Source organism: Budorcas taxicolor, chromosome 10 (genome assembly GCF_023091745.1).
Source record: "Budorcas taxicolor isolate Tak-1 chromosome 10, Takin1.1, whole genome shotgun sequence".
Classification (NCBI taxonomy): domain Eukaryota; kingdom Metazoa; phylum Chordata; class Mammalia; order Artiodactyla; family Bovidae; genus Budorcas; species Budorcas taxicolor.
The window spans coordinates 7,992,220-8,005,384 of NC_068919.1; the positions used below are offsets into that span (position 1 = coordinate 7,992,220).

General features: G+C 42.8%; 1 protein-coding gene across 1 annotated transcript in view; it reads left to right on the forward strand.

The window, feature by feature from the left end:
- IQGAP2 (IQ motif containing GTPase activating protein 2) overlaps positions 1-13,165 on the forward strand; it is a 258,660-nt gene that overhangs the window by 109,844 nt on the left and 135,651 nt on the right. The window contains exons 2-3 of the mRNA XM_052646137.1: positions 3,081-3,237; positions 11,591-11,668. Coding sequence (XP_052502097.1) covers positions 3,081-3,237; positions 11,591-11,668 — 235 coding nt within the window. The remainder of the gene's footprint in view (positions 1-3,080; positions 3,238-11,590; positions 11,669-13,165) is intronic.

The following is a 13,165-nucleotide window of genomic DNA, read 5'->3' on the forward strand; positions in this document are numbered from 1 at the left end:
TGTTGATTTATCACCTCCCTCGCCTGCTATAAATTGTCAATTTACCTCTCCCTGACCCTTCACAATCTACCCCTCAGTTATGGAATTATTATACAGCAATTATATATTGCTGTGCAGAAAACCAATTTTGTAAATTTTTTCAAGATAATTATTTGAAAACAGGTTTGTTTTAATGTGAAAGAGCATGATGCTGTAATTTGTAGTTTACTTAGATTAGAAATTTGGTCTAGTGCAGTGGCTTTTAAATTGCCCACATTTTTTTTTAATCAAAAAGACAAAATTATTATTGATTTCTTACAGTTTTAAAAATTCATCAAGCCTATGATACCCTTACATTCATTTGCAGCAAGGCTTGTGTTTGTTATATGAAAGTAAATTTCGCATCTCATGTTACTATTGAAAGTTCCTTGTTCTTCCAAGTTTTCCCAGTCCTCCTAGGATGTTAGAGCGGCAGAAGGCCTTAACATCCTGTCCTTCTCATCTGCCCCTTCAACAGAGGAGAACACTGAGGCCCAGGGAGGTCAGGGGACATGCCTGGGGCCACAGTGGATGTGGGGCTGAGTCCTGGTACAGAGAGCTCCCTCCACATGGAGCCCCTCTCCCTGCCTGGGGATATTCCCTTCCCTTTGACCCGCTCCCCTCTTTCTAAGCTGTCACATCTTGTTACCATTTCCTTGAAATGCCTCTTGCTTTCCACCCTTCCCGTTTCTTCCTGTCTCATCCAGTCCCTCAGCTCCTTGCAGTGGGAAAGGTGAGTGCTTTGTCTTTGGGGCCTCCATTTTACAAGATTGAATTTTCTCTAAATACCACTGTCAGCCTGTCCCTCCTCTGCTGTGAGTCTGCCAAGAGCTTCCTGCTTCCTGTAGCAGCAAATGTCATTGCTTCTCTTACACCAGCTCCTGATTTCACTGTGTATGCTCAGCTTGATTCCTTTCTCCCCATGAACCCTAAGGACCCTAGGTCTTCTCTGGGTTTGTCCCATGCATCAACCATGTTTCCTTCGTGATTCTACTATGTCCTGCCCCTCAGCTCCCAGTGTCCCCCTGCCTTGCCTTTCCAAATCTTCCCTTTCCAGCTGAATCCAGATCCCACCACCTTGTCATTTTTTCCCTGCTACTCCACTGAGAGCCCAGTGCCCCCTGCCCCCACATTATTCCCAAATTTTTTGTTGTTAGGCACTAATAGTTGTATTGGGCATCATAGCCTGTCTTACGTGGCTCTCTGATTTTTCCTTACACTTGTGTTGCCTTCTCAGTTTTGTTTAATGCTTTTTGAAGGCAGGGCTTATATTTATGTTTTTTTCTCATCGGTTCGGTTCAGTCTCTCAGTTGTGTCTGACTCTTTGCAACCCCATGGACTGCAGCACCCCAGGCCTCCCTGTCCATCACCAACTCCCAGAGCTTATTCAAACTCATGTCCATCGAGTCCGTGATGCCATCCAACCATCTCATCCTCTGTCACCTCCTTCGCCTGCCTTCAATCTTGCCCAGCATCAGGGTCTTTTCAAATGAGTCAATTCTTCACATCAGGTGGCCAAAGTATTGGAGCTGAAGCTGAATCCTTCCAATGAATATTCAGGACTGATTTCTTTTAAGATTGACTGCTTGGATCTCCTTGCAGTCCAAGGGACTCTCAAGAGTCTTCTCCAACACCACAGTTCAAAAGCATCAATTCTTTGGTGCTCAGCTTTCTTTATAGTCCAACTCTCACATCCACACATGACCACTGGAAAAACCATAGCCTTGACTAGATGGACTTTGTTGGCAAAGTCATGTCTCTGCTTTTTAACATGCTCTCCATGTTTGTCATAGCTTTTCTCAGTTCCGTTCAGTCTCTCAGTCGTGTCCGACTCTTTGCGACGCCATGGACTATAGCCCACCAGGCTTCTCTGTCCTAGGAATTTCCCAGGCAAGGATACTGGAATGGGTTGCCATTTCCATCTCTAACTCCATATTTCACATTGCCTAAACAAGTGGTCAGTAAATGCTCCTTGCTTATTAGGGACTCTTTGAGCTTCTAAAAAGTGTTGGCCAGAGCTACAGGCACTTGAGACGTTTTACAGTGTCCACTGCCTGGATCCGAATCCATTGTTAATAGTGCAGAGCAGCCCTCTCCTCCCTGCCAAGTGTGATGGAGTCAGCGCTGCTGTGTTACTGGTCTTCTGAGGGGCCTCGCTGTATAGGTGTGGGGCTCACACTCAGAGTTGCTGATGTGGTGGTGGGTTAGTGGCAGAGAGGTGAGGGCTTGCACCCCCGGTTCTTGGGTCTTACAGTAGGGAAGAGTTCCTCAAGCATGGGGAGGAAGCACAGTATCCTGTGAGCTCTGGCAACTCTGCACCCGGGTGTGAAATGTGAACTGGCCTGGCCCTCCTCCCACTGTGTGTCTTTGAGCCAGTAATGACCTTGGTGCTCTCTTTTCTATGATACTGGCAGAGTGTCCTAAGATTGAATCTGATCTTTTGCTCAACAACTTTCTCAGTACCCAGAGAATAGCTTCCCCAAAAGGTAAGCGTGCTGTAGTAAGCTCCTGGCATTGGAAAAAGGAATGTGTAGGAAGACTGTGTCTGCTTTCTGGATTTCGATGTCCCTGTCCTATGCCTTCCTGCCTCTCCTGGTAGTCATTTCCAGACTGAGCGACTGCAGATTTTACCGCACCTTGGACTGCGCTCTCCCCACGGCATAACCCCTACAAAATGTCCTCCACTGAGGCTCATAAACTTGGAATTGCTTTTTCTGTAGTGTCAGCAAGACTCATTCCACCCATACAAGCACAGATTGGCCTCTTTCTTCTTTAAGAGACTTGGCAGAGACTCATAAAGGTGAAGTCAACAAACTCTGGCGCATAGTGAGTTTTGTGCCTCTGGGCTTGTCAACCCCTTGTTCCTCTCGTGTTCTGAATCCTTGTTCCATCCAGAAGCTTCTCTCTTCCTGTTTATGACGATAAAGATGTTTCAGGTCCCGCCCCCTTTGTTAATGCCCCTGCCACTGATAGTAAGACACCACATCTCTTCATTTATAGAAAGATACCAAACTGGATTCACTTTAAGGGTTTTATTTTTTGCTCTCTCTTAATCCCTCTAGGTGGATGGAAGTGTGCTTAGTTGAAGAATTGCCACCAACCACTGAACTGGAAGAAGGACTCCGGAACGGAGTTTACCTTGCAAAGTTAGCCAAATTCTTTGCCCCCAAAATGGTATCGGAGAAAAAGATCTATGATGTGGAACAAACACGCTATAAGGTAACTGAGATCTCATTGGTTTGGGCCTCTGGCTCAAAGTGAAAGTTGAGTCTTTGCCTTCCTTCCCTTTCTTTAGTGTTTCTATCAGGATTTTGTGAGAAGTAGGGGTATGGGGAAGGGGAATGTCCTTGGTCTTTGAAGCCTGTTAATAATCATTCCTGAGGCTGCAGCAGTTTTGGAAGCAAAGCCCTTTTCTGTTTCTGGGCTGAGGCTGAGAGACCTCTGATTTGTGGGGCTTCCAACTCCCAACCCCCATTATTCCTTCATGGAGGTCATGTCATTAGTACCAGTAAATATAAAAGTGAGGGCCCTCTACCCCTCCTCTCTTCACCACCAACACGGTTTATTATTGCCCTTATTCTCATCAAGAAGTAAAGTACCCAGCGGAGACTTGAACTTGTAGCCCCAAAGAGTTAGAGCCAAGGTGATTAAAAAAGAAAAAAAGTGCTAACATTGACGAGTCAGAAACGCCTTTCCATTTGATGTTTAAAACAAAATGAGACCAACCTTTTTGTATGCAGCTAGTTTTATGAATTCTTTCATAGCTAATTTGAGAAGGAATATAGGGAGGAAAACCAAACCAATATAAACACCAATCCTAATCAAAATAAATAAATACAATCAAAATAAACAACCAATCAATATAAACACTGTATTATTTTTTTTCAATGTGTGTATTTTATGTATATAATGTTTAAGTATTTTCAGGTAAGGTGATACATCTATGATTTGCTTCAAAATAATTGGGAAGAGGGTTAACATGATTCAAGACCAGCCATGAGTTTGTAATTGTTGAGATTAGATGATGGGTGCAAATGAGTTCATTATACTATTCTGTCTACTTTTTATGTTTGAAAACTTCCATTAAAAAGTTAAGAAGGAAAAAGTAAGCACCAACCTAAAAGATACCTTGATTATACGTGTCTTCAAAAAGCAATTTTTAAATGTGTGCTGTTCTCTTCTAGAATGTGAGATCTCTTCTCCACTTTGGGTTAGGGTTTCTAAAGCTTCTTTGAAACTTGATTTTTTTGTTATTTGTTTTCTCAATATCCTGTTTGGTTTTGTTATATCAGTATTTGTTATCTGCAGATTTTCAAGTGTTTTTTAAAAAGTTATTTCTCTTAAAATTTCAAGGATAACATTAAGTATAATTGAAAATAAAATAATTTTCCATTTAATGCATGAGTCACACTACCCTTCAGTTGTTATTGAGGCAAAATTTATCTTTAAAGTATGTATATTGAATTCAGACCAAATGTCTGAGTAATGATTTAGGCTAACAGACAAGATGAATTGACATCTTTTTTGACAAGTCTCTTTTCATCATCTAATCTAAAAGGGAATGGAGCAAAAGTCTTTGCCTTGAATAATGTTATGAAAAAATATGTTTGCCTATGTTAAAATAAGTTTATTAAGTCATGTGTTTATTAACTCTAGATGTTTCTCCCTAGAGTGAGTTTCCAGCCTTTTGGAAGACTTAAGCAAAACAAATGATTTAGCCAGCCACAATTAAAGTGTTTTTTTTTTTTAATTTTAAGGAATATTTTCAAAGTTCAGAAAAAAGTTATTTGTATCCCCTGTGTCACAAAATAAATTAACATTTGTCCACATTTTAGAACATGATCTTTCTTTTATTTTCATTGCTTCTGTGATTGTTATCAAGACCTAGACCTATTATAATGGCCATGTAGATTTGATGATAAAGTGTCATAGGCTCCAACCTTCCCTGGAAAGGGATTGTGGGTGTTTTGTTTTGATGTGTGGATTGAGAGAGTAAGGCCGGAAAGACAGACCTTTCGTGAAAGCGAGCCTCAGAGCTGCAGGTGGGCTAATTCCCCTCCTGGCATATTATATGCTTTGAATACAGGTGTCTCTTGCCAGTTCAGCTCTGGACCCCTCATGGCAACTTAAACAGTTACCATTGCCTCCTGGCATCAGAGGTCCTATTATTTGAATCCATAGCAACTTCTCTTTGGGAAGGGGACAGGGGAAACATTTCCAATCTCTTGTTGCAAAATAAAATTCCTGGGGCACCTGGACACGTGCTGACATCCCTGAGCAAACCATCGTGACAGAAGTGGTCTGTGTTACTGTCCCCCATCCCATCAGGCCCCAAGTGGGATGCACAGAAGAAAGGATGTTAGGAGAGGCATGGAAAGATGGGAGGTGGCAGATGGAGGGGAGTTGATGCCAGCTGTGACGTGGGAGAATCATGGGACAAAGGGAAACTACCCCTCTGTTAATTCACTGGAGAAAAGAGGCTTTTCTCTTTTTCTCCTTGTATTAAATCCCTGAATGTGTCCTTGAATGGGAATTGTTCGTGATTTGCTGTGTCATCGTAAATTTTTATTTTAAGGCTATTTTGTTTCTTCTGCAAAAATGAAAGGAGACAGATATTAGTGGGCAGGAGACAGCTTCCTGTTCATGTGTTTTTCAGATCTAAAGCTTGTCACATGGTCCTCTTCAAGGAGCCCTAAATCACGGGACGGCGGCAAAGATGCTGAAACATAGGGGAACACTCACTAACCTAAGCCTGTCTCTTGATGGGCCATCTGGAAACCATGAGTTCAGCGAGTCTGAATGCTCTGCAGGGTCTGCTGGGCTGTGACCATAAAATATGACCCACCTGTTGGGCCGGGTGTCCCCGAGCAAACGCTCTGCCCCAAATCCCAGGGCCTCGGCTGGGGCGCTCATGGCTTTGAGCGAAGCAGCGGGCGCTTCCAGGCAGCCCTGTCCTTGTTGTCGCCAGCTCGTGGTCTACAGCCTCGGCCCCTCGTTAATTTCGGGCTAGGAAGTCATGTTCGGTATTGAGTTAAACCTTCCAGTGAAGAGGGTCCTTTCCCTGACCGTCTCCACCTCCCCCTCCAGGGCTGAGTTGCGTGCTCATGCCATGCACACATCGACACACCACAGTGTACTGTAGTAACTGTTTTGTCCTGAAGGCAGGAGCTGTGTGTGTCTCTCCCACCGTGTCCTTAGTGACTAGTTCAGGTTCCGGCCCAAATAGCTGTTGGGTAAAGGAATGAATGAGAATTTTTTATTTTTTTAGAGATCTTTTATTTCTTTAATGTGGGCCATTTTTAAAGTCTTTTATTGAATTTGTTAAAATACTGCTTCTGTTTTATGTCTTGGTTTTTTGGCCATGAGGTATGTGGGATCTTACCTCCCCAGCCAGGGGTTGAAACCTCACCCCCTGCATTGGAAGGCCAAGTCTTAACCACTGGAGTGCTAGGGAAGTTCCAACTAGTACTTTCTAGTAAGCCAAAGGGCTCCATTTCTTGTCTTCTATGCTTTATTTGGTCCTTTATTCAATACTTGCTGAAACTCCTCCTCTAAGTGTGATGCTCAGACTTCCTGTGGTCCCCCACGATGGGTGTGTATAAAAATGTGAACTTTTGGGTCCTCCCCCAGAATCCTAGCCAGGGCCCCAGGAAGCTCCATTCTTAATCATCACCTCAGGTGATTCTTTTGTTACATACTGCTAAGGTTTGAGAATCACTGCTCTAATAGGCAGATACATTAATATAATAGGATTTAACAAAGTTATATGGAAAGAAGATAAAGCTGTACAAAGATAGAAATACATAAAGGGTAGGGCATGGATATTCATTTATCCATGCAATCCTCATCCATACCTACCAGGTACCAGCCACTGATCTGGGCACGAAAGACAGTGCAGAGCCAAGCAGACATGGTTTTCATGCTGCTCACAGTTGGAGAGAGTCTGTGAGGAAAAGAGACAGTCATGAATTGCGATCAGTGTATGAAGGAAGAGATTAAAGCCAGAGTTGTTGACGGACAGCCATGCTCTTTGCTGAGGAAATCTTACGCAGAGGGTGGAAGAAGGAGAGGAAACTCATCCATGAGAGCTGAGGGTAGGGAGTGGGGAGGGTGGTCCAGACAAGAGGGGCTCAAGGACGAAAGGCACTTGGCCAGGTTGAGTGGCTGGAAGGCTAGGTGAGGGACAGAGGCGAGAAATAAGGCCAGGAGAGAAGCAGAGAGAGCTCTCAGCCCCACCTGGAGGACCTCGTACGGGGCGTCTTCATCGTAAGTACAGGGGGAGCTGTTTCAGTGTTGACCGGGGCACCGTGGAACAGTCTGTGCTTCACAAAGACTGCTCTGCTGCTGTGTGGAGGGAAGAGGGACTCAAAGGCAGGGTGCGATGAGAGGATTCCTCAGCACAGGTGACCGATGACCGTTGCCTGCAGAGGCAAGAAGTAAGAGGATTCGAGAGGGGAAATGAAGGGTGAGTCCTGGAGAAGGACTGGAAATGGGCAGAGAGACCAAAGAGAAGACAGCTAGGTGGATGGTGGGCGGTAACTAAGCAGAGTGTGGTCAGTTCTAAAGGGGGTTGGACTGACACGGATGCCAGAAAGGTTTCCGTGGTGGGGCTTAACAGCTGAAGGTTCCCATGCCACCTAGGATGACCAAGAGAAAGAGGAGTGGAAGAAGGGGGCATTCCTTGGAGAGAGTTCAGTCTGATAAGCCTCACAGCAGTATCCTTCTGGACAGTGCATTGATAGCTGTAGATTTATAACAAATGCTCATTGAACATTTAGGTGGGCCTTAGACAGGGAAATCATACACAGTGGTCAGGAGTATGAGCTGCAGAACCAGAACACTTCAGAATCTGGCTTCACCACTGACTTTGACTCGGTGAGCTTCAGTTTCCTGAGATGAAGGTGGGAAAATACTAACAGCATCAACCCTGTAGAGAAATTGGGAGGAATCAATGTGATCATCTATGCCAGGCACTCAGCCCAGTGCCCGCCTGATAGAGGTGAGCACCCTGTAACTGTTACAGACGGTGTTTGTTTGTTCTGAGGCTCCATAAGCAGTAAATTGACCAGAATATTCGGACTAGGAGTCAGGGAATTCTGCAACCTGATCTTGACCCTGAGCTCAACAAGTTAGGTCAACTCGAATGTCTTAAATACTTGGGCCCTCAGTTTCTTCATGTATAAAATGAGCAAATTAGAATAATTACTGGTTTCAAACTACCTCATAGTTCTAGGATCAATTGCTTTGATCCTAATATAGAAGAAGTTACCATCCACAGAAGGCTTACATAATACCTCATCTATTCAATTTAAACTGCAGTAATCTTGTTTGCTGGTGCTATAGTAGCTCAGCAGTAGAAAATCAGCATGTCCTTTCTAGTCTCATACCTGAAAGAAATTAGGTAGACGGACCATAGCAGCCCTTGACTAAATATGACTATAGATGTAGCCTAGCCTAACATATTAATGTTAGTACGGGGCTGGTGAAAAGACAAACTATAAATGTTCATAATGGGCCAAGTTTATTTTGAGCCTCTTTAGAAGACCTTTTCTGTTCTAACTGAAGTAAATCTACAGTAAATCTACAGATTTAAGTCACAGAAGCTTACTTCTAAAATATACAGACATGGAGCACAGGGTTCTGAAGTCAGCATTCCTCAGGTGTTTAAAGTGGATGAAGGATTTGAAACCTGGCATGTCATTTAGTATAGAGATATGACCAAGATAACCACCCTTTCCGTCAGTGCCTCTTTCATGAAGCGCTGAACTTTTTTTGACCTTGAAGGTGAACAGAGTTTCAAGCCCAGTCGCACAGCATAATAATTGCCATAACCAACATTTATTGCATTCTTAGGTGTACTTTGCAACTGAGTGTTCCATGTATAGTCTCATGAAATTCCTCAACCCAAAGAAACATACCATTCCCATTTTGTGGCTGAGGAACCGAGGTTCAAAGAGACTTGGAACTTTCCTGAGGTTACCTAACTAACGAGACCACTAAATGGATGGGATGTTTTTATTGCGTAATTTGGATTGTTCAAAGCTATCAACCAAAGATTCTCAGAAACCAACCTAGGGTCAAACAAAACTATATTTATTTAAACTCAGAAAAAAGACCAAGAAAAAGAGGCATACCCATGGAGCTGTAAGAAAGAGGAAATAGGAGCTTAGTAGAGATTTGAACCTGTACTGAGCGATTCTAATAAGGATTTAGGAAGCAAGAACCAGTTATCTTTGGGGTGTTATCGGGAAAGTGAAAGTGAAGTCACTCAGTCATGTCTGACTCTTTGCGACCCCATGGACTGTAGCCTGCCAGGCTCCTCTGTCCATAGGATTCTCCAGGCAAGAATACTGGAGTGGGTTGCCATGCCCTCCTCCAGGGGATCTTCCCGACCCAGGGATTGAACTCCAGTCTCCCACATTGCAAGTAGACTCTTTACCACCTGAACCACCAGGGAAGTCTAAAACGTGAAAGTTGCTCAGTCGTGTCTGACTCTTTGCGACCCCATGGACTATACAGTCCATGGAATTCTCCAGGCCAAAATACTGGAGTGGGTAGCCCATCCCTTCTCCAGTGGATCTTCCCAATCCAGGAATCAAACCCAGGTCTCCTGCATTGCAGGTGGATTCTTTACCAGCTGAGCCACCAGGGAAGCCCAAGAATACTGGAGTGGGTAGCCCATCCCTTCTCCAGCAGATCTTCCCGACCTAAGAATCGAACTGGTATCTCCCGCATTGCAGGCAGATTCTTTACCAGCTGAGCCACCAGGGAAGCCCAATACTAATGGTGTTATCAGCAAGTAGGATCAATTTGGTGTCTTGGTAATTTTTAGGAGGTGAGAATGTTCACTAGGGACCAGATTGCCATAGTCAAGAAATAAGTCGCCCGTCTTATTTAGAAGAGGACTGTGTTAGTCACTTTATGGTGTTGAGGGTCCTCAGCCCTGACATGATGGAGGACTGTCTCCATTTTGGCCGTCCACGTTCACAGAGTGGCCGTGTCTGAGAACCGTTTGTGTTCAGCAAACGTTGCTGATGCTGAGTTAGCCTCAGACACTACCGCCTGGCTGTGAACTCTCTCTCTATGCATTTCCTCTCTTCACATGCCCGTCCCCCTCTCTCTCTTCCCCCCTTTTCCTCTCTTCTCTGCATGCCCTTCAGATCCTCTCCCCTCCCTCTAGTTATTTCACAGTGGTTAGCTAATCTCTTTCCTCTGAAGAGTAATCCCCTGGTCATCAGGTCCTGTGCTCTGGCCTGGGGGGGTGATGGCATGGGGAAGGTATTCAGATCCACAGAGATTTAGTCTTGAATCCCAGCTCAGCCCCTCAACAGATGTTTGACTTTAGGCAAATCACTTCATCTTTGTTGCCTAGGTTTCCTCATCTGTCAAAATAAATGGAAATAATAACTACTTTGCAGAGTATTTGGAAAATTAGAGATAATTTATGTAAAGTGCTTGATATACACGGTCCAAGCTCAGTGAATAATGGCCACTATCAAAAATGTATAAATATTTGTCAAATTTTAATTTTCTTATGCTTTATAATTTCTAACAGCAAGAAAAATAGTTTTTGTTAAATCAACCATTAGTTTGTAGAAGCTCACAGACGATGGGAAGAGCTAGACTTTGTGAATGTGATAGTATACCATTGGGTGTTAATTACGATGAAACTTGCTGTAGTTTTCATTTTATTCAAAGTGAAAAATAAGAAATATAACGTTATGGTCTACACTTAACTAATGAAATATATAAGATTATTTTAAAGCTGTCAGCAGTATATACCTGATAAAACTTCATAGGATGACAACAAGAATATTTTATTTGTAGACTGTGTAGAAAATAATGGCTGGCTGGTTAGAACTGTAGGAATGGAAAACAGAGCCTATTTTTATTATATGGGTAGAAAAAGGTCTTGTAAACTATTTCCACTGAAAGTTTGCTTATTGTACAAGGCCAAGGTTAGAATTAAATTATAGAAGGAATAAATACTAAAATTAGCTCTGAATCATGGACTGTTTTTTTTTTGTTTTGTTTTCATCTTTGTATTTTTCTATATTTTCCAGTTTGGTTTTTTCTTTTATTATTATCTTTTTTTTTTTTAACAGAAATCATGTTACAGTTGTGATCTGGCAGAACCAGAAACCACACACACAAAAAGACATCTAGTCTTGTAAAAATCCTTTTTTTCCAGAAGTTACTATTGCCCTCAACCATGGTTGCCACAGTCTTGACACTGAGTGTGTGTGTGTGGGGGGGGGGGGGGGGGGGCACACACATATGTTCATGCATGTGCGCACATGCCTCATAAAACATCCTTAGGCATGCTAGACGGTAAATGGTCTTTGGGAGTCTAGTTCAGAATTCCCTCAAGCGTGTGAATTCTGGGGACTGGAATGGTCCGTCCCAATGGTTGGAGTGTTGCTAAGAAAGTCTCATCTCCTTGCTGGTTGCTGTATGTGAGCGTTCATGGCACTGTTCTGGGAGAAATACAATTGAAAGCGTCCTGCTAATGGAAGCAGTGGTCACTTTCTTACCTCCTTTTTGTGTGCTCCCCTCTTTTCCGCCCCATCAGAAGTCGGGCCTTCACTTTCGGCACACAGATAACACCGTGCAGTGGCTGAGAGCCATGGAGTCCATCGGTCTACCCAAGGTAAGCTTGGACTGGGAAGACAGGAGGGCTGGCACAGACACCTCACTGTGGGAGGGGATTTGCAGAATGGGGTGTCTTACCGCTGCAGATGCCCTCGTTGCCTCAGGAGTGAGAGATGTGAGAACTAAGCAAACATATGGAAAAGCAGGCGTAAAGTAACATATGGCAAGAATTCAGGTTGGGAGCAGCTAGGTAAAGTTAAACAGGGTCAGAACAGCTTTACCTGGTAGATAATTGATTTAGAAGTGCCATCTCCCTCTTTCGTATTGCTGTTTATACCTAAGATTCCAAGTCTCTTTGTATTGCTGTATATTGTATCATTATAAATCATCATAAATTTATTTTAAGTAAATAAATAATAGTATCACTTTAAAGTTTAATGGCTAGTGAGTCAGAGCTCTTACTCCTAAAATAGATCTCCCAAATAAAACTCATTCTGCAAATATTCAGAACTTATTAAATTCAAAGAGCAGATACCCTTATACCTGTGAGACAGATTAGACAAGTAGAGGAAATGAGAAAATAATTACATGTGATAGAAATTGTAGAGCTATTTCTTAAACTTCTGATTTTGAAATAATTTTAGCATCACAGGAAGTTGCGAAAATAGTATCTCTTGTGTAAACTTCATTCAGGTTCCCCTCGTGGTGACATCTCATAACTGTAGTACAGAATTAAATTGGCGTTGGTGTATGAATGTTAACTAGATTCAGACTTTGTTCATTGTTCACCAGTGAACATTCGTGTGTGTGTGTGTGCGCGCACACGCAAGTGTAGTTCAATCCATAAACAGACTTCTGTGACCTCTACCAGAATCAAGATACAGGCGCTGCAGAGAGGCTAGTCTCTACTTCACACCCCTTCTCCAGCGCTGTTCCCTGGCAGCCCCCTAATCTGCTCTCGTCTCTATAGTTTTGTCATTTTGAGAATGTTATAGAAATGGAATCATACAGTAGGTAACCTTTTGAGACTGACTTTTTCACTAAGCATAATGCCCTTGCCATCCGTAAGGTTTCCATGTATATCAGTAGTTCCCCTTTTTGAATTGCTTACTTAGTAAGTCCAGCTATTTTAAAGAAATTATTTAAGAATGGTCCAGCAAGGGGATAGGCTACTGACTTATTTAGGCCTGTGTTGTTTTTAGTATTATTCCAGGTTTGCAATTAAAAACACCTCCACAACAAAAACAAAGAATTCCTTAAGGTGAATTACGAATGCCTATTTTTAATACATTTGTGCTAATACCTGTTTTAACTCAGTTCATTTTATCTTGCAATGGTCACTGTTGATCTATTTTATTTTGCCATTTTTAGTTAAAGTACTTTCCCGTCTCCTAAAATGTTGAGAACATTGAATGCTATTCCTTTCCAGGAAGTACTTATCATACAGAATTCATATTTCTAAATTGTGATTTAGTAAGTATTAGCAGGGTGTTGAGTGGTAACCAGATTAAAAAAGAAAGAAATTCAAATGCCATTTTTCTGTATGAGGCTGCAT